The sequence below is a fragment of the Sander lucioperca genome, chromosome 6 (assembly GCF_008315115.2).
Source record: "Sander lucioperca isolate FBNREF2018 chromosome 6, SLUC_FBN_1.2, whole genome shotgun sequence".
Lineage (NCBI taxonomy): Eukaryota > Metazoa > Chordata > Actinopteri > Perciformes > Percidae > Sander > Sander lucioperca.
This window is the reverse complement of record NC_050178.1, coordinates 23,983,227-24,005,044: the sequence shown is the minus strand read 5'-3', so window position 1 is coordinate 24,005,044 and position 21,818 is coordinate 23,983,227. Positions and strand designations below refer to the sequence as shown.

The following is a 21,818-nucleotide window of genomic DNA, read 5'->3' as shown; positions in this document are numbered from 1 at the left end:
TAGGATTAGATGGGGCAGACTTAAATTGTTTGGAAAGTCCTGTTCTTGCATTGCAACTTCTTACTATTGTTTGCTGTCCTGCTCTGCAAACTATTTCTGAAAAGTTTTTCAAGCTACCACAATGAAGTTTAATAACAAATAATCATGCCTAATTATTTATTTTTTACCCCTCTTAGGTAATCGGCTGGTGAATGTGACCAACGCCAGCGAGACGTCGACCCTGACGGTGGATCCAGCAGTACGGGCGTCCAGCAGCAGCTTCACCCAGAGTGCCATGCCCAGGCTGGGCGACTCTGACGCCAGCAAGGTGTTGAGCCGAGGTCCCGGCCTCAGCAAGGCCTTCATGGGCCAGAGAAGCAACTTCTCCGTAGACTGCAGCAAGGCCGGTAAGTGAGACTCCACCCTCAACACAATGTCACTGTTGACCACTGATGGGCAGTAACGCGTTACTGTAATCCGATTACTTTTTTCAAGTAACGAGTAAAGTAAGGGATTACAATTGCATAAACAGTAATTAGATTACTGTTACTTCCCCGTAAGCAGGCTGCGTTACTGCGTTACTTAACCATGATTTTGTTTCGTGAGACTGTCTCGTGAGTGACAATGACGTATGAGCGCCGCGACGTCAGTGGTAAACACCGACATGTGTAGCGTTGAACAAGAGACAACATGGAGCGCGTGAGAGAGCAGGACCATGCAGCGTTTAATGCTCGGAGGTACCGACATTACTGTGAGTTTGACTCGGTTAAAGGTGACAACAACATCAGCGTCCGCTGTACACTCTGCGTGGGAAGAAAACTTTTATCTACATCGAAAAATTCCACCTTAAAATCTGAGCAAGCACCTAGCAAGCCGGCACAGGAATGTTAAACTCACTGAAAAAAACCCTGAACCCCCGACTGACATGACCGCTGCGGCTACGTCCAATTCCACCGGGCGAACCTCCGAGGGCCCCTCTCCTGCTAAACAGGTGAAAATAGACTTAAAAGCGACAGGACTTAGTGCCGCTGACCTGAAGAAGCTCCTCGCTGGCCATATTGTCGAGGACATGCTGCCAATTTCCACTGTTTTATTCAGGTCGTGCATCATAGTTTTGAAAAGTAACTTAACTAGTAAAATAATTACTTTCGAAAACAAGTAATCAGTAAAGTAACTGGATTACTTTCTTGGAGAAGTAATCAGTAATCAGTAACTAATTACTATTTCCATGTAACTTGACCAACACTGCTGTTGACCTGAGATGATGTAGTGTACGTGAACAACTCATGACATGTTTTCTGTTGGGAGGGAAAGATTAGTCTTCAGTTCAGAGTCCAGTAGGGCAGACGTCTATCTTTACAGCACTGTGGAGATAACTTTGCAAAATAGTCTCGGGAAGGAACTTGTTTTGAAAATTTTCACCCTGCAAAAGAAAACGCCGCTGGATGCATGGTTAAAAAGTTATTTGCTCTTACCAGTGTATCGTAGATCGAAAGCGGAGGGGCAAAGAAGGACTATATTCTGGGCCCAGTTTTTCGAAAGTAATCCAGCGGGATTTCGGATCACGGATTGGATCAAATCTTGGAGATGGGTTTTTCAAAAGCAAAAGAGGGATTCTGAACTAAGATCAGAGCATGTAATCAGATCTTACATTTGATCTGGATCAAACCTGAACTTTTGGGTTTTTCAAAACTTGGAACTCGGTTTGGGATCCGTTTGATCCAAAAAAAAAAAAAAACAACAGGATTATCCTGATCCAATCAGAAGGCTGGATTCAGTTGAAATTTTTCGAACCAAATAAAATCAGTGTTTTTTTTAAGTGAATTATCATAAAATCAATGTTTACTGATGATTAGGGTTGGGCATCGAGAACCGATTCCTACTTGGAATCGTTTCAAAGATTACGATTCCAGTGGAATCGTTTCTTTATTGGAATTGTTTGGAGGATTTGGTTTTAAATCTGATCATGGGTTAAAAATTTAATATGCGCAAGTTTTGGTTTCCGTAGCGTCGTGGTGCTTGTTGTGTTGCAGCCTTGGAGCTCAGTAAGCAGCGCTGTGTGGCTTTATTTTATGTTGAAAAAGCTGTAAAACTGCAACCCACCATTGAATCAAAATAAAACTGTCCTCTTATTTGTGAAATAAGGCATGTGACTTGTTTCAACTCCACCTCTCAAATAATCGAGAATCAGGAATCGATAAGAACCGAAATCGAAAGGAAGAATTGCAATTGGAATCAGAATCGTTAAAATCCAAACGATGCCCATCCCTACTGATGATATATACATTTCTTCATATTTTAAGCATATATGATGCATGTCACTTCTAATGAGATATGGACTATTGGATAGTATTGTTTTGGTATTTAACATTATAACAAAATAAGGAATGTAAAATGTTTGTTTATTACAGTGTCTCTGTTTCTTAAAATTAAAACCAACACTGTCTATTAGTGGCCACCTGTCTGTATGTGTCCTACCTGTCTGTATGTGTCCTACCTGTCTGTATGTGTCCTACCTGTCTGTATGTGTCCTACCTGTCTGTATGTGTCCTACCTGTCTATATGTGTCCTACCTGTCTGTATGTGTCCTACCTGTCTGTATGTGTCCTACCTGTCTATGTCCTACCTGTCTATATGTGTCCTACCTGTCTATATGTGTCCTACCTGTCTGTATGTGTCCTACCTGTCTGTATGTGTCCTACCTGTCTGTATGTGTCCTACCTGTCTGTATGTGTCCTACCTGTCTATGTCCTACCTGTCTGTATGTGTCCTACCTGTCTATATGTGTCCTACCTGTCTATATGTGTCCTACCTGTCTATATGTGTCCTACCTGTCTGTATGTGTCCTACCTGTCTGTATGTGTCCTACCTGTCTATATGTGTCCTCCCTGTCTGTATGTGTCCTACCTGTCTATGTGTCCTACCTGTCTATATGTGTCCTACCTGTCTGTATGTGTCCTACCTGTCTATATGTGTCCTACCTGTCTATATATGTCCTACCTGTCTGTATGTGTCCTACCTGTCTATATGTGTCCTACCTGTCTATATATGTCCTACCTGTCTGTATGTGTCCTACCTGTCTATATATGTCCTACCTGTCTGTATGTGTCCTACCTGTCTGTAAGTGTCCTACCTGTCTATATGTGTCCTACCTGTAGTTCTCTGCTGAGCCAGCAGGCTACACTGTTGGCTCCATTTAAGGCTCTGGTCAACAGGATTTGGTCATCCTGAAATTTGGTATTTGGATCCCAGTGATCCAATCCAATGTTCCTTTAAAAAACTGGCATGAAAGTAAGATGGATCAGGTGATCCTGGATAGCAAAACATGGGATTTCCAAATCCATATCAATTTGACCCAGATTAAATTTTTTGAAAAACTGGGCCCAGGATCACCTGATCCATCTTACTTTCAAGGCAGTTTTTTAAAGGAACATTGGATTGGATCACTGGGATCCAAATACCAAATTTCAGGATGACCAAATCCTGTTGACCAGAGCCTTAAATGGAGCCAACAGTGTAGCCTGCTGGCTCAGCAGAGAACTACAGGTAGGACACATACAGACAGGTAGGACACATACAGACAGGTAGGACACATACAGACAGGTAGGACACATACAGACAGGTAGGACACATACAGACAGGTAGGACACATATAGACAGGTAGGACACATACAGACAGGTAGGACACATACAGACAGGTAGGACACATACAGACAGGTAGGACACATACAGACAGGTAGGACACATATAGACAGGTAGGACACATATAGACAGGTAGGACACATACAGACAGGTAGGACACATATAGACAGGTAGGACACATACAGACAGGTAGGACACATATAGACAGGTAGGACACATACAGACAGGTAGGACACATATAGACAGGTAGGACACATACAGACAGGTAGGACACATACAGACAGGTAGGACACATACAGACAGGTAGGACACATACAGACAGGTAGGACACATACAGACAGGTAGGACACATACAGACAGGTAGGACACATACAGACAGGTAGGACACATATAGACAGGTATCCGGGTCCGAAATCCCGCTGGATTACTTTTGAAAAACTGGGCCCTGGAAATATACTTGTTGATCCAGACTAGTAGGGCAGCAACAGGATTGGTCAGGTGATCACACACAACTCATTCTGAACTCGTAAAATAAGGACGTTTGGACAGTGGCTGTCAGCGTCTGATGTGACGAAAAAGGCGTCTTTCAGCGTATTGTGTAACGCACCGGGGAGAGCAGCAGTTAGAGAGGATTTAGAGAGTAGTATGTAAGGAGGTTGGTTGGGGGGGTGGATGGGTCAAACACAGGACTTTCACCCAGGAGAGAGGGGTTCATGTCCTGCTGGTCACGCTCGCTATAGTCTCTTTTTTTCTTTCCTCCCGCGTGTCACAGAACCGTACGCCCACCCACGACCTTTTCCTTAACATAACTGCGTCAAAAGGGACGACAATAGTCCCGACCAAGCACGTTTACTTATAGCGCTAAAGGAGACTTTTAGCGTCAATAAGAACGACAAAGGCACCTGACCAAGCGTCCATATTAGAGATGCACTGATTACATCTTTCTAGGCCGATTCTGATTTCTGATTTTCTTTGAGTTAGACCAGCTGATACCGATTTTAGCCGATTCTGATTTCATTTTTTCTAACCACTTTACAGCACACACACATATTTATTTTCTATCTTTTCTTTAATAGAACATGTTTTGAACAGATAATGGATCACTATAAAATAGAACTATATAAATTACTCCTGGTGTGGGACATTCACACACATCTAAAGAGCAATGTTAGAACCATTTCCTTCTTTTCACATCAATATCAACTAAAGAAATGTGATTTAGGTTTTTGGTGTCGTCCCTCCACGCCCTACTTTCTCCTTGCAGGTGTTGCATATTGCAAACTTGTTATCTTCTGCACACACGCTGAAGAATTCCCAAACAGCTGACATGTTGCAGGTTAATTCACCAGGTTCCTACATGTGCGAGAATAGCGCCGACACGCACTTCACACCGCGAGCGGGTACGCACCACACACGGCGGAAAAGTTGAGAGAAAGGAGAAAGAGACTGCTGTGGCGTCCGTGCTGTGGCGTCCGTGTGTGCGTGCGTCCTTGAGAACTGTAACTGGTATAACTTATGTTGTCAGTTAATTGGAGCGTTGACCGGCATGAAATCACCATATGTCAGACTGACCTGCCGGTCGCCGGTCATGGCCGAGCACGTGAAAACCGGCCAATTCCGGTCACCGGCCGGTCTATCGGTGCATCTCTAGTCCGTATTTTACGAGATGAGTGTGAGAACGTGTTGTCACACAGGATGTAAATGTAGATGCATGAACAAGCAATGCTACACTAAACGTTTAACTACATTGATGTTTGGATACTTTACTTCCCAGGTAAGAACATGCTCCTGGTGGGTGTGCACGGTCCTCAGGTCCCCTGTGAGGAGGTTCTGGTCAAACACTTGGGCAGCCTGCAGTACAACGTCAGCTACATGCTAAAGGAGCGGGGCAACTACATCCTGGTTGTCAAGTGGGGCGAGGACCACATCCCAGGCTCCCCCTTCAACGTCACCGTCCCATGAGGCTCCGAGAAACCCGCTGTCACTCCTCCTGCACCATTTTGCATCTGTTGTCTGAGTGGACACATTAGTTGCACTGCAAATAACTGTCCAATCAACAAGTTGCTTGACAAAATTTTGGATTTTCTCCTCTGACACAATTGATTTACTTGTTTTTAAATCTGCCAAACTGCCCTCAGAAATTCTTAAGAAGACACTAACATTTTAAGGGAAGAGAAAATGAACACATCCGTGAATGGAGACTGCTCTCTGTTAATTGGACACTTTATTCTGCAGTGAATCAGGGAGCCAAAATGATAAAACATACTATAATCTGGCCTAAAACTGGAGCTGTAAAGAAAATAGAAGGAGAAATATGATTTAGAATCTCATCTGTTGTTTTTTGCTGCCCTGAAATGATCAGTTGACAAACTTTGCACTTGATGATGATAGTTTTTCTACTTGATTGATTGGTAAATTAAAGATATATTAACATTAGCTGGTGAAAAAATGTCCCGACACAACAGCTTGGTGTCCATGCATCTTTTCAAAATGTTAAAACTAGATTTGTAAAAGGTTGGGACAGAAACAAGTAGAGCCAAATTTTGAAAAATAACTGGAAGTACAGAGCACTGTGCTTCAGGTTACACAGTGCCAGGAACGACTTCTGTGAGTTTTTATTTAATTTAGTGGTTAGATTGTGTACCAGGGAGCTAAATGAGCAGCTTCTGAATCATTTTGAATCCTAAAATTTTCTCTCTCAGACAGTTTGTCCTTTCTCAACAAAATTTTGAAGTGCTGTGAACAAAACAAATGATTTAACATCTCAATTAAAAGACGAAAACTGGAATACTCCTTTTGGTTAATTGTCAGTATGATGTTTATTTTAAAGTGTGGACGGATTACACTTGCTCCGACAGCAAGCGTCAAGAACTGTATGCGACTACTGATGTTTAATGTTGATTTCTAAGCTCCCTTAATCCCATGAATACATATTGAAGAGTACATATTGTTGCCATAACGAATCACTGACTGTTAAAGCTGCCTTCACACTGCTGTTTCCTGCAGTGTACATCAGACTACTTAATGATGTGCTAGCGTTTTGAGTTCTTCGCTGTTTTCTGTTGTTCCTTCAGCTGTATTTTTCACACGAACAGATCTGACTTTTGACTTTGTGCCTCAGCTCTGACTTGCTTTACGTCTGCCAGAACGGAGCAGAAATCAGTCTGGAAGGGACGTTATTGGGCAGTGTAACGCTTATCAGTTCAATTTTCTAACCATAAACGGACATTTGGAAAAACAGAAAAATGGGTTCAAAAATTTTTATTTTTTTCCGCCTTGACAAATTAAAAAATTGGATCTTTAAACTGTTTTTCCAATTTTCTGTTTTTATTCAGAGGATCAGAAATTTTGAAAATTACAAAATTGCGTCTGGGCTCCAATTATTCAGTACTGTAATAGTATTCTCTCCCTCGTTCCTCCTAGCTACGCCCCCCCATATGGTCCATATGCAGTTAATGACCTGCATATTCCTCAAAGTAGAGGGAGAGAATACCATTACAGTATTGAATAATTGGAGCTCAGACGCAATTTTGTAATTTTCTCAATTTCTGATCCTCTGAATAAAAAACAGAAAATTGGAAAAACAGTTAAAGATCCAATTTTTTAATTTGTCAAGGTGGAAAAAAATGAAAAATTGGATATTTTAACCCATTTTTCTGTTTTTCCAAATGTCCGTTTGTGCTTAGAAAATTGAACTGATGAACGTTACACTGACCGTTAATAACCAGGATTCAGATTTATTATCGATGTTAATTAAAGTCTATCTATCATCCAATCAATTAAGCAATCAATCAATCAATCAGTATTTATCTGCCAGTGCATGTGTTTGATTGTACTTTCACTGTAAAGTCAATCACTGCATAAAATGCTAAAATATTACATCAAAAATCAGATCTGAGCTGAAAAAGTAGAGGTCAGATTTTTAGTTTGTATGTAAATCCTGTAGAAGTCAGGATGAATCCGTCTTCATGTCTTACCTGGGTGTTGTTGCCTACTCATTGCTACTTTTGATATTTACTGTAATGGATAGAGGATTTTTGTATGGGGATAGAGAACTCATTTTGTATTAGGGAATGGGTGTTGTTATGTGAAACTTAACCCTAAGATGATGTACATTTGATAATTAAAATCAACTGGAATTAAGAAGATTGAGTTCAGTGTTTATTTCTTGGATCTCATTTCTTTCAGTTACTGGGCTGAGATGCTGCTCTACAGATATGGCGTTTTTCCACTACATGGTACTTCAGCTCGACTCTACTCTCCTTTTTTAGTTTCCCGTTCTGATAAAAGTCCCTGGTACCTGCTAACAGGTACTTTATTTAGTACCACCTCCGTGGAGGTTCCCAGAGAGCTGAGGCGATACCAAAAGGTGACGTGAAAACCTGCAGACTCCTGATTGGTCGGAGAGATTCGTCACTAATCTATATAGCGACAGACGGTGGGTTCCTGAACAAACCCGCCATTTTTAAATAGTTTAGCCAGCGGTGGTTTTTTTGCTGCCTCCAGCTTCTTTAGAAACTACATTTGTCTTCTGGCAAACAGCCACATGATGAGAATCAGAAACACACCTACGTTCTGTGAGTGTGTCGCGTTTCCCAGTAAGTAGGTGGATAGATGGATGGATAGATAGGTAGGTGGATGGATTGGTAGGTAGGTAGGTGGATGGATGGATGGATTGGTAGGTAGGTAGGTGATGATGGATGATTGGTAGGTAGGTAGGTGATGGATGGATGATTGGTAGGTAGGTAGGTGGATGGATTGGTAGGTAGGTAGGTGGTGACGATGGATGGATGGATTGGTAGGTAGATGATGGATGGATTGGTAGGTAGGTAGGTAGGTAGATGGATGGATTGGTAGGTAGGTAGGTGGTGACGATGGATGGATGGATTGGTAGGTAGATGATGGATGGATTGGTAGGTAGGTAGGTGGATGGATGGATGGATGGATGGATAGATTGGTAGGTAGGTGGATGGATTGGTAGGTAGGTAGGTGGATGGATGGATAGATAGGTAGGTGGATGGATGGATTGATTGGTAGGTAGGTGGATGGATGGATGGATTGGTAGGTAGGTAGGTGGATGGATGGATAGATAGATAGATGGATGGATGGATGGATGGATACAGGTTTAAAGGTTTAGATTTAATGCCTTGTTCTTTCATGTAACAATACAATGAAAGCGACATTGATTAGTGTTATCCTTGTGAGTGTTGTGGAAATATTTCAATATCCTAGATGGAAGTAGCAAGCAAGAATGACATTAAACTGAAAACACAGACAAAACTTTGGGCATTTATACACCCACAAATTATTTTCCAAAAAAAGTGTAAAACTAGCGGTGATAAGTTGGAATGAAGTTGGCTAAGAAGATATAACACAGAATTAGGTGATAATTTATACTTTATGATTAATAAAACAGGCAAAACAGACCGGGTCAATTTTACCACGGTTGAAGACAACTCAAGGGCAATACTAGAGAACTTTTCCCACTTCGGTCCCCCTACAGGTTGGAAGTGGAATTGTCCATTACATTACATTATGCAAGTTTGCCAGATTGGGTAGCTGATCTGTAGTTCGAATGAACTGGACAATGTAATGTAATGGACAATTACGCTTCCAACCTGTAGGGCAGGGGTGTCAAACTCATTTTCACTAAGGGCCACACTGGAAAAACCTAATCGCATCAAGGGCCAGACATGTAGAGTTTATTTGCGTGCTTTTATTTCATCGAAAAAGTTAAATATCTTTGACTCAATGATTGCATGTCTCATATAGTCTTCTCACTTACAGTTCGGTCCACATAAAGTCCTGAAAAAGTCAGCAAAAAAGTTCCAAAACCATCCTAGAATTCAGCAAATCCAGCAAAACAATGATTACATTTTCTAAGTAGGCTAGCACACAGCTGGCCCACAACAAGCTCTTTCACAGCCGGAATATGTAAACTCTCTGCTTCTGGGGGAATTTCTGAGTCTCAAAGTCGGCAAATTTGCCAAATTCTGAGTGTCACGTAATTGCAAGTTGAAAAACAGTTTCCCATGTTTTTGGTTTGGTGCACAACTAGGTGGGACAAAATCTATTGTGAACCTAGATTGATATGCGGGCCGGATCAGAATTAGCGAGGCACTGTATCTGTGTCATATTCTCATTAGGGGCTGAGCCCCCCTAAAGGTCTGATCCTAGAACCGCCCCTGGTTTAGGATCAGACCTTATGAGTCTAATGTGTTAGCGTAAGTAACAGAAGTGACACTAAAACCATGTCAACAAAAACCCAAGAAAAACGTTTAAACTTCAGTATATTCTCTGTAAATACTAATATAATAGTAAGTAGCAGTAGTACACTTTTTGTATTTAGAAGTAGTATAATTAAAGACTATTCATGTCACACCAAGCAGTATTCTTTGTAAATGTGTGTGATTACTCTTCTTATTGAAAGGTTGAAAAAGATTAATAAAAGACCAGTTCTATATTTATTTCTCAGACAAATTTAATTCAAACTTCAAACTGATCAACGATACATAAGCCCATAATAACAACAACATTGTACTGTGTGTATGTGACGAATTAAGACTAAAGGGTAACACTTTACTTGAAGGTATCGACATAATCGTGACATGACACTGTCATGAACGCGTCATAAATGTTTATGACTTCTGTCATTAAGTCTAATTCGGTTTTTGTCATGACAAGTTGACATAAAGTCATCCTGCTTAATGTCAAGTTGTCTTAATAAGGACACTAAACAAATGTAATGTCAAGTTGTCATGACCAAGACAACTTCTGGTAATGTGACTTTGATTAATGTCAACTTGTCATAATCAAGACAACCCAAACAATGTCAACTTGTCATGACAAAAACCGAATGACACTTAATGACAGAAGTCATAAACATTTATGACTTGTTTATAACGTTCATGACAGTGTCATGTCATAGTTATGTCGATACCTTCAAGTAAAGTGTTACCAAATAAAATTTTGTTTGGTAATCCTCCACCTGGTACTATCCCTGCTCACCCACATATGTAACTTCACTTAAAGTAACTAAAATAAGATACTAATGTCATATTAAAACAGATTCAGCCGTATAATATAAACAAACAGCAACAAAATAAATAAGTAAATATTTATTTATTAAATATAGCAAAACATTGTATAGCTCCAAAAGCTAGTTGATTACTTTCATAAAAAGATCATTTTTGTGTTTGTCATATTTCCTCAAACTGTCACAATATCCTGACAGTACCAACATGAATCAGCTCATCTGCGGAAAACTGGACTCCTAATGGCATAGGGACAACCAATCAGAGCCGAGGAGTCTCTAACGCAGTGTCAATGACTCGTGGCTCGTAAACGCCGATCAAAACTATAAAACTAAACAGTGCTGATCAAATATGAATCCCCCACCTCAGATTTCCCATTGTTCTTCTGAATGCGCCGGTTTCAACAGTTTCCTACTCTGTATGACGTCATACCGAGCCAGTTTTCTATATATGGTCATCTGCTCCAGGCAGACACGTTACTGCAGTGTTTACGTTTCATACACTTAGCCCCATGCTAACGACAGGGAAAGCTGTAATCTTGGCTACAAATGTTAATTTCTCCCAAATTTCAAATTTCAGGTCACATTCCTGCTGGAACACGTCAGGTTGTGTAATATTTGGTTAAGTAGCCTTTATTTTTTGACGCTGTTGCATAGTGTGGTGGAAGAACAGGATATGTGTGTGTTTGTGTGTGTGTTTGTGTGTGCGTGTGTGTGTTAGAGTGCTGATACACGACCCAAGCCCGATGGGACCCGATGGTACCTGACGGGCCGTGCCGGGTTCGGACAGATATTTAGAAATAATGTTCGGGTCAGGCTCGGTCACATCAAGCGATAAGGCATTTTTATAAAATGCTGCTCCTTTAAGAGAGCTCAGTGTGTGTGGATGTGTGTGTGTGTGTGTGTGTGTGTGTGTGTGTGTGTGTCTCTGTGTGTATGTGTGTGTGTGTCTCTGTGTGTGTTTGTGTATGTGTGTGTGTGTGTGTGTGTGTGTGTGTGTGTGTCTCTGTTTGTGTGTGTGTGTGTGTGTGTCTGTCTGTGTTACTGTGTGTGTGTGTGTGTGTGTATGGGTCTGTGTGTGTGTGTGTGTGTGTGTGTGATGTTTCCCTGTGCTACTGTGTGTGTGTGTGTGTGTGTGTGTCTGTGTGTGTGTGTGTGTGTGATGTTTCCCTGTGCTACTGTGTGTGTGTGTGTGTGTGTGTGTGTGTGTGATGTTTCCCTGTGCTACTGTGTGTGTGTGTGTGTGTGAGATGTTTCCCTGTGCTACTGTGTGTGTGTGTGTGTGTGTTTCTCTGTGCTGTTGTGTGTGTGTGTGTGTGTGTGTGTCTGTGTGTGTGTGTGTCTCTCTGTGTGTGTGTGTGTGTGTGTGTCTCTCTGTGTGTGTGTGTGTGTGTGTGATGTTTCCCTGTGCTGTTGTGTGTGTGTGTGTGTGTGTCTGTGTGTGTGTGTGTGTCTCTCTGTGTGTGTGTGTGTGTGTGTGTGTCTGTGTGTGTGTGTGTGTGTGTGTGTGTCTCTCTGTGTTTGTGTGTGTGTGTGTGTCTCTCTGTGTTTGTGTGTGTGTGTGTGTGTGTGTGTGTGTGTGTCTCTCTGTGTGTGTGTGTGTGTGTGTGTCTCTCTGTGTTTGTGTGTGTGTGTGTGTCTCTCTGTGTTTGTGTGTGTGTGTGTCTCTGTGTGTGTGTGTGTCTGTGTGTGTGTGTGTGTGTGTCTCTGTGCTACTGTGTGTGTGTGTGTGTGTGTGTGTGTCTGTGTGTGTGTGTGTGTCTCTGTGCTACTGTGTGTGTGTGTGTGTGTGTCTCTGTGTGTGTGTGAGATGTTTCCCTGTGCTACTGTGTGTGTGTGTGTGTGTGTGTGTGTGTGTGTCTCATGTTTCCCTGTGCTACAGAGTGTTATCTGATCCACATTTCATTTCCACCACGAAAAGCTGATCCAGCACAGCATCCTCATCAGGCACAACTAAGGTAAATAAGGTATTTAACAGTTATATAAACGTATCACTCTATAATGGGATTGCAGCATCTCTACCATATTTAACAATGGCATACAGCTTGTTGCTAGGTCAAGTTTTCAAAGCCTTTGATGTTTTACTTCCTTGGTCCTTTAGACATTAGTTTGTATTTGTTGTGCTGTTTGTGGTGTTACAGCGTATACTCTCAACCCTCAAGGACAACTTTCTTTCGTTATTAAAACTTTATAAACAATTATAGCTGAAATTTTATCATTCAAACCCATTTGCCATGTCAGTCCAAACTGAAGACTCACACAAGTCAGTCCTTCCAGAAAAACGTGGAGTTTTTTTATGATTGTTGCGGGCAAAAATCCTTGATTATGCGGCACGTTTTCTTAAAAACGTGCCGCATGCAATTTTATGCGATGAAATTACGGGAACTTGCAAAAACTGCGGTTTCATCGTGGCTTCATCGCGGGGTTTGCAGCTTTTCGATGATGTTCACGTCGCGTAATTACGTCACTTCGTAACGTTTCCGAGGCAACAGGGGAAAACGGCTGCTCTTGTGTGAAGTAAACACAACATTTTTCAACTTTCTGCTAAGATATATGTGACTTTTTTGCAACGAAAATGCGGCGATTATGAAATCATGTAAGCCTAGCATAATTTTCGCGGAAATTGGCAATTTATGCAGCGAAAGTGCGGCGTATTTGAAAGATGCATTGAATTATGCGATCGCATAATCGTGTTTTTCTGGAGGGACTGACAAGTTCTTTTATATCAGAAATATGGATTTCTTTCAACAAAATTGCCCAAAATGAACATTAATGCATGGAGAGCAGGTGAAATATATGATTACTTTAATTTAATTTTGGGTGTTTTATTCAATTAAAAGCATTTGAAAACAATTTTTAAATGGTTTCCACAACAGTATATCCTGACTAAACTTTGACTTAAAGCAGTCTGTGATATCCACTCAACATCCTCTGATCTGATTTAACTAAAAAAATAAGTATAATGTCATAAAAATTAGGTTTATTGACCATGAATTTAAAAAAAGCTTTGAAAAAAGTGACAAAAACATTGGGGAAAAAGAGCGAAAAAAAGTTATTTTTCAATTTTGACGCAAGTTAATGGTCGACGGGAAGACAACACAAGGCTTAATGAATATTTGACTGTTTTATCTGACAAAAATGTCAATATTATCCGTAAATGCACCAAGTCATCCTAGCCTCGTGAGAGCGTCCTGATCTGGCGAGCTCCAGTTTTCCACTCCCAGATCAGTCTGGCATCTTGAGACAGAGAAAATTTGGAGCCGTTCGCCAAACGACCGACCAATCAGCGTTGGTTTTGAGGCGGGTTTAGGTGTGACGCAACCAGAAGCGACTGTTCAGTCTAAACAACGTGGCGGCTTCCACGGATGAGATGAGCGTAGCTATCACGCAAGTTTTATCCAAATTAGAAAGTATTCCTTCATTAGAAGAAGAGCAAAAAACGGCTCTGGAGGCTTTTCTCTGAGGAGAAGATGTTTTGCTCTTCTTCAGAAGTGTACCGTGAAAACTTGGTGGGGATTGTCGTTGATGAGGTTCATGTCACATACAAATGGTACGTTTAAAAACGTTAACGTTAGCTACGTTACCTAACTTAATTGTATGTTAAACGATGGCATTAGAAGAACCGCAAGGCCCTTGAAGCCAAACCAACGCTAGCTTCACTAACTTAGCTAGCTGCACTAACTTAGCTAGCTTCGTTGATCTCATTGGTTGATTTGGCCCGTCTATCACCAACATAGTTGGTGATAGACGGGCCAAATCGACCAATGGTTGGTGATGATGATGGTTTATCCAATCAGCTAACCAGTATTTTCGACCCTTCCCAAAAGTTCTCCAACGGAAAGTTCCCAGATGGATATGCTGAGCAAATGGGAAGCAATCCATCTGGCGGAGTCAGGTTAAAGTCATCCCACTTAAACGCCAAAACAAATGACCCACACGTCTTTGTGTCTGTCCTGTTTCCCATATGGTTAAATATTTGGTTAATTTAAAGCAACAAAACCTATTTACTGTAGTTAAGGTTACGGAAAGATTGTTGCAATTGTTTGAAGGTACGAGACGGTACGCCAACAGGGTTAACGGTACGTGTCCACAGGGTAATTATTGACATTAGGCATCACTCCGCTTCCCAGCATTGAACGCTCGATGGGCATGTCACCATGACTACAGACCAACAAAGCAAACATACCATACAGGTCAGGTTTCACCCCGGTTGGAGCTGTCCAGGGCTGTCTGCTCCAGGAATTTGGAGACTTTCTCTTATATTACGAAAATAGTTCACCGAAATGTGTTTCTGAAAACATTAGATGTGAGAAATGAATTTTAGATTGACAATGGTTTGATTATTGGTGTAATTACACTGGTCCAATTAAATAAGGCCACGCATCATACAGATGTCCTTTGATCATTTATTTCCACCTTTTCGTCGTAAGACACCGTGAAAACTACAAGAAGAATAAACACATAAAATACAATGAGTCAATTATACTTCTTTCAGTCATTTTACAGTCTCTTAAGCACGTTTCCTTAGCCGGGCCCCACAATGTTAGCATCACAACAGCACAGAAAGAGCATTAAATGCAAAGAAATAACAAATATTAAACACAAATATGACAAGGCTGAAATACAAAAGCACAATTACCGTGTGTGCCTCTTGGACCGTGCAAAATCTTTGTTTGAGGCCGTACATTTTTTCTCTGCAGCCACGTTGGCTCTCTCTCTGTATTCCTCTAACCCACAATGCAACAGGTGTGGCCTTCGCTAAACTCTGGTCTGCTCTGGTCATCAACATCAAAAATGACATTTGTAATGAAGAACAACAAATTTAAACAAAAAATATTTTTAAGGTAAAATATTTTAGTACAATTTTAAATCCAGCATCCCTTTTTAAACTCTTATTTATTACATTTTAATGTTTTTAATTACAGTATATAATCAAACACTAATGAAATTATCAAAATATAGACTAAACATGAGATCTCAGTAACACTGTCCCTCAGACAGTTACAATCGGGAGTTGCAAGATGCAGCGCGGCGAGTTACGCTGGACCAGAATGTATTATCCTTCTCTGAGTTTGCATTTAATAAAAAAGATATATCCTCTTTATGTTAGTAAACGTAATTCAACGGCCAAATCGTTTTGTGTTATAGCTGGCAGTTTTAATCATTTAAACTCGGAGGAATTGGACGAACGCGTTACGTGGGTCTGGCTGCTTCCGGATTTTACAACCAACCATAATGGCGGCTCGTTCAGAATACGATCTCATATTTTACTAAAATAGTTCACTGAAACGTGTTTCTGAAAACATTTTAAGAGAGAAATAGGCCGTGCAGTTGCTGAATCTGTCTTCATTTCACATCAACAAAGGTCAGTTTAAAAGATTTTCGAGAGGTGTTCGTCACGCTCATCCCGCTCATAATTCCCGGGTTAGCTCTCCACCAATCAGATTGGTCATTGAGTCAGGTCGGCCCAAATTACAGCCGACGGCTCCTCCAACTGACGACGGCACGGAGCACACCGAACAGACCTGAGTCACGACCTCGCCAGATTGTCCAACGGCCGATAATCGGGTTGGTGTGTCTGGGGCTTAACAGAATTCGCTCTGCAATTGGATGTTTCTTACCAAAGAGAGAGTTGCCATGGGAACGTTATAAAGTGACGTTATGAAGTGACGTTATGAAGTGACGTTATGAAGTGACGTAATTACGCGACGTGAACATCATCGAAAAGCTGCAAACCCCGCGATGAAGCCATGATGAAATGCAAGTTCCCCGCAATTTTGCAAGTTCCCGCAATTTCATCGCATAAAACTGCATAAACATCCCGCATATTCCATCACATTTTTTAAGAAAACATGCCGCATAATCAAGGATTTTTGCCCCCAACAATCACAAAAAATCTCCGCATTTTTCTGGAAGGACTGATAAATGTGTAAAAACAGGGTGAGCAGTACAGCAGGGTGGGTTGGATGATGCTTTTGTAAAGTAGGGGCAGGAGGTGGGGGGCAACAGAGAGGGCTTTCAGTTTGCGTAAGGCATTGAGTTGACTTCTCTCCTTCAGTTTTTGTGTTCATCTTTTGTACTGATGATTCAATCAGGAGAGCTGCAACTGTCAGTGTTTTCTTGTTTACACCTTGAAGAAATCCGGTTTTCTTTGTCAAACTTCCATGCTAAGTTTGGGAGGATTTGGGGCCCTTTCACGGAGCACATTGTAGGGCTGGGAATCACCAGAGGCCTCACAATACGATATCACCATACTTATGTCACAATACGATATTATTGCGATTTTAAACATATATCAATATTCTGCGATATATTGCAATCTATTACCTTTTTTCCAACTTCAAATTTTTCCCAATTTCAAAATATGTCCCCAAAAGGAAACGTTGTCAACATCTGTTTTATCGAAAAAGATACATTTCTGTTTGTTCGTCTCACTTCAATTGTATTGCTGCAAAATGGGATTGTCAAGCAGACAGACTGACCAACACACATATAATAAAAGATCCATACTCGGCGTCTGTGTATACATACTGTGGATACTATGCTGTATCGATTTTTCCCCCACCCCTACAGATTGGGAGGAGGGGGACCACAAACTGCGACCTGATGTTTCTTTGTGTGTGCCTGTAATGCATTGTGCTGCTCTTGTCTTGTGTCCACGCTCTGGGACCGTACTGTCCCTGTTGCTGCGGGCCTGCCTTGATCCCTTCTGGCCTCCTGGACTTCATTTCTGGCCCTTTCCCTGTGGGTGAACATTTTGGGGCGTCTCGTCTAGTGTGTTGACACGTGCATCATTCCAGAAAAATGTTTTTTTGTGATTGTTTTGGGCTAAAATCCTTGATTGTGCGGCACGTTTTCTTAAAAAATGCGATGGAATATGCGGGATGTTTATGCAATTTTATGCGATGAAATTACGGGAACTTGCAAAAACTGCGGTTTCATCGTGGCTTCATCGCGGGGTTTGCAGCTTTTCGATGATGTTCACGTTGCGTAATTACGTCACTTCATAACGTTCCCATGGCAACAGGGGAAAACGGCTGCTCTTGTGTGAAGTAAACGCAACATTTTTCAACTTTCTGCTAAGATATATGGGACTTTTTTGCAATGAAAATGTGGGGATTATGAAATCATGCAAGCCCCGCATATTTCGCGCGGAAATCGGCAATTTATGCAGCGAAAGTGCGGCTTATTTGAAAAAATGCGGCTCCCCCGCATAAATATGCAGACTTTGGCTGATTATGCATTGAATTATGAGATCACATAATCACGTTTTTCTGGAGGGACTGATTTGTACATTTTCTTTTCTTTTTGCTGAGTGGGGGCTGTCTGTGTTTGTTCTGTTTTTTATGTGTGTGCACATATGTATGTGCTTGTTTTTCTATTGTTGTGTTGAAAGTTTGTATAAAAGAAATGGTACTCTGAGTTGCTAAATGAAGCCTTCTGGCAGGAGATGCGTGGCCTGCTGACGACCCAGAGCCAGAACGGCTACCGAGAGCAGATCCAGAAGGAGATGTTGACTCGTTTGGCCTGGAAAAGCCGCTACGCCAACCTCTACCCGTGTTACAATCCCCGAAACAACAGCACAGAGTCAACACAGCTGCCCCGTCTGCCCGCTGACCCCCGGTGAGCTGCTTCAGCACGTGAAACCTGTCTGTCTGGTTAAATTTGGTAAAATGATATAAATGTATCACACAAACTATTGATGAGACACATCTTGTGTTGATGCTCCACCCACCAGGGCTGTCTTGCCACCTGTTACCAGGACGATAGAGGAGCAGAGCAACCTTCCTCCTCGTCCTCCTCCTCCTCCTCCTCCTCGTCCTCCTGTGCTCTCTCTGGAGGGGGAGGGGCGTCTCAATGTGCCCCCCCTGATGAGGCCAGTTTCTCCTCAGACCAGACGTGCTCTCTATCAGGACTCCTCTCACCATGTACGAATCACTGTGATACTTAAAGTGTAACTCTCACCAAAATGCAACCTAGGGTCTTTTTGTGAATACCCGAGTCAAACTTTCGTTTAAAAGCATATTTAGGACGGAATCACCACTTTTAAGATGTACTGGCCTTTTGAATGGGAGTGCTAGGGGCACTTTGATGCTAGCCTCAAAATATCTATTTTTAAACCACTAAGAAGGCTCGACACCCTCGACACCGGGGAACACACACCTATGTTCCCCGGTCTCTTACTTTTTCCACCTTTACTGCCAAATTCCATCTTAGTTCAATCACCGGGGAACATAGGGATGACCCCCTCCAAGTATCACCAGTAAAGATGGAAAGCTCCTAAAGCTTAGTTCCATATAAATGCACGGATAATTTGTTGTTTTGTCATTAGTGAAACACAATATTGACCTTGTATTTGAAAAAGGAGCCTCATGTAGGAATGACATTTCCTCCTATGGAGTCCGTTCATTCACATTCAGAGATCGGCTCTTTTTGACTGCCGAGATGGTAGCAGCCGGAAACACCAACAGCTAACGTGAGTTGTTAAAACCTTTCTTTTTAGTAAACTCTGAACACAACCAATGTTGTCAAGTCTTTCGTTAAGGTGTAGAGCTCCTGGTTATAGTATATCTTGGTCACCGGTGGAGTTAAGGTGTAGAGCTCCTGGTGATACTTGGAGCAAAGTCTCATGTTGTGTCGAGCCTTCTTAGTGGTTTAAAAATAGATATTTTGAGGCTAGCATCAAAGTGTCCCTAGCTCTCCCATTCAAAAGGCCATTTGACCGAAAAATGAAGATAAGGTAAATCTTAAAAGTGGTGATTCCGTCCTAAATATGCTTTTAAATTAAAGTTTGACTCGGGTACATTCACAAAAAGACCCTAGGTTGCATTTTGGCGAGAGTTACACTTTAATCAACATTATGTTTGCTTTAAAATGTCCCTCACTGTTGTTTTTCATTAGAATAACTAATAATAGTATTAAGTAGCAATGGATAGCTCAGATATTCTAGGTTTTATTTATTAGCATCTTGAAATTAAGACTTGTTTAATCTTAATTTAAAATCTTTCACCACCCAGTTACATTATGCATGAAACAAAATTCTCTTCAAAAGTTGCAGTTTATAAAAATAAATGAGATTTTACTTGTTTCCCAAGTGTAAACAAAGCTAATAATGCTAATGCTTCTATTAAAGATGATGACATTTAGCTGAGAGTAACACCATCACACACAGCAAGACATTTCATGGTTTGGTTGGTGTTTATTCCTATATTTCTGCCGAATGTTTAACCCAGTGTGTTTAAAAGTAATTTAAACAAAATGTCCTCTGCAGGGTAAAGGGCGGAGTCTGTACTTACAGAGACGTGGCCTCGTCAGACCTGAGGAGAAGTTTGACTTTCCTCTGCTCTCGTCCTGGGAGTACGGCTGGAGGCTGGGTAAGTTAGAGGCCCTTCACTGCTTCACTGCTTCACTGCTATCTGTGAAACCTTAACCCTGCACGAAAGGAAAGAGTATTAGAGAGAAGACACACCAGCCTGATAATCGGGCGTCGGGCCGTCTGGCGAGGTCGGTGACTCGAGTCTGTTCGGTGTGTCCCGTGCCGTCGGCCGTCCGAGGAGCTGTCGGCCTTCATTTGGGCCGACCTGACATGTTCAGTCGGGGACAGGACAGTCAGGACTCACCCGGAAATGGGGAGCAGATGAGCCGCTCAAAATCTGACGAAAATCTTTTAAACTGACCTTTGTTGATCTGAAATGAAGACAGATTCAGCAACTGCACGGCCTATTTCTCTCTTAAAATGTTTTCAGAAACACGTTTCGGTGAACTATTTTAGTCCAATATGAGATCGTATTCTGAACGAGCCGCCATGACAGTCTGGCTGTGAATTTCCGGAGAAAAAAGACCCACGTGACGCGTTCATCCAATCAGCTGCCGGTTCTCATTTTCTGGTAAATAATCAGACTGTTAATGGAAACAATACAGAGCAGCGCCGCCTGCTGCTATGGAGACGTATTACGTTTCATGCACGTGCAGAGCGTACGCGTGTTGTGTGTTCTGAGGAACTTTCTGGACCTCGGGACCCGATTGATCAGTCCGACTGACTTTAATGCCGACGTTTGGCCCGTCTGGTTGGTGTGTCAGGGCCATTAGAAGGAGGGGGGGTTAAAGAAAAATGGCATGCATTCTCATAAACGGGTTCAGTTTCAGTTTTTCAGTTTAGTTTATTATTATTTATATAAGGGGAGAGCGCAAATTAATAAAACACATGATTTCCCATGAGTTAAAAAAGCCAGAATTAGTCAAAAGGCTATTTTTCATCTGTAGTCCCCTGCCTTCGATGTTAAAAAAGGCTTTTTAAAATATAAAGAAACAAAAAAACAAAACAAAAAAACAACACAAGCCAGACAAAAGCGTCACAGAGACAGAAAACAACAAGACAAAGTACAACACACAACTTAGCACAAAACACGACACAACAGAAAAACAGAAAAACAACACATACATATTAAAGGTGTATAAATAAAATAAATAAATAAAAAGTGTGTAGCAACACACCAAAGGAAAAAAAACAATTTCCATACAGTGTTTACAAATAATATTAAAAATACTATTACAGTTTGTATTTTCAAAAATGTATCCGAAAAGGAGCAGGATGAAGCCGAAGCTTGTAATGTTCCTACCCCTCATTCACTTTAGTCCTGGAGGGAAGGCAGGGGGCCACCAATCAGTGTTTATTTGAGTTTACTTTTAATTTAAACTTCTCTGGATTGAAGTGCAGTTTACTGTGTCTGTCTGTGTTTATAGTGACTGGTCACTTTATTTCTAACAGTGTCTGCCTGGATCCACAGGTGACTACACTCTGGATTACAGAACGCCATCCCGCGCCAAGTCTTCAGTAGTGAAGAACACGTTCTACGCCAGGAACGGTGTGTTCTGCAGCGCGTCAGCCACCGACGCAATGGGCTGAAGTTCAGCCTTCATACACCAGAGGTCGCTCTTCAATGAGAGTGTAGAACTGCAAACAGGCTTTATGTGATTAACACCATTGGTGTTTGTTTTAATACACACCCTGATTTTGTTTTAGGGCGCTTGCACACCTGTAGTTTGGTAGACTTGGTGCAATTTGGTGGAGAAGTTGCAACATGGTTGCATTTTTCATTTGGTTCAGTTTGCGTTCACACTGCACTTTAGCAAACACACCAAACATTGTAGACAAATTCCATAC

At 41.6% G+C, this 21,818-nt stretch overlaps 2 protein-coding genes across 3 annotated transcripts in view; both read left to right on the top strand.

Moving 5' to 3' along the window:
• LOC116053783 (filamin-B) overlaps nt 1–6,223 on the top strand; it is a 135,394-nt gene extending 129,171 nt beyond the window's left edge. For both annotated transcript variants that reach the window (XM_036001819.1, XM_031304943.2), the window contains 2 exons: nt 177–386; nt 5,396–6,223. In XM_036001819.1, the coding sequence (XP_035857712.1) occupies nt 177–386; nt 5,396–5,583 (398 nt within the window). In that variant the 3' untranslated portion in view covers nt 5,584–6,223. The remainder of the gene's footprint in view (nt 1–176; nt 387–5,395) is intronic.
• A 6,310-nt stretch (nt 6,224–12,533) lies between these two features.
• On the top strand, nt 12,534–21,818 carry LOC116053791. Its single transcript, XM_031304946.2, has 5 exons — nt 12,534–12,612; nt 18,102–18,277; nt 18,393–18,582; nt 19,926–20,028; nt 21,442–21,818. Exons 2-5 carry the CDS (start codon nt 18,105–18,107, stop codon nt 21,558–21,560), a joined length of 585 nt encoding a protein of 194 aa, XP_031160806.1. The 5' UTR covers nt 12,534–12,612; nt 18,102–18,104; the 3' UTR covers nt 21,561–21,818.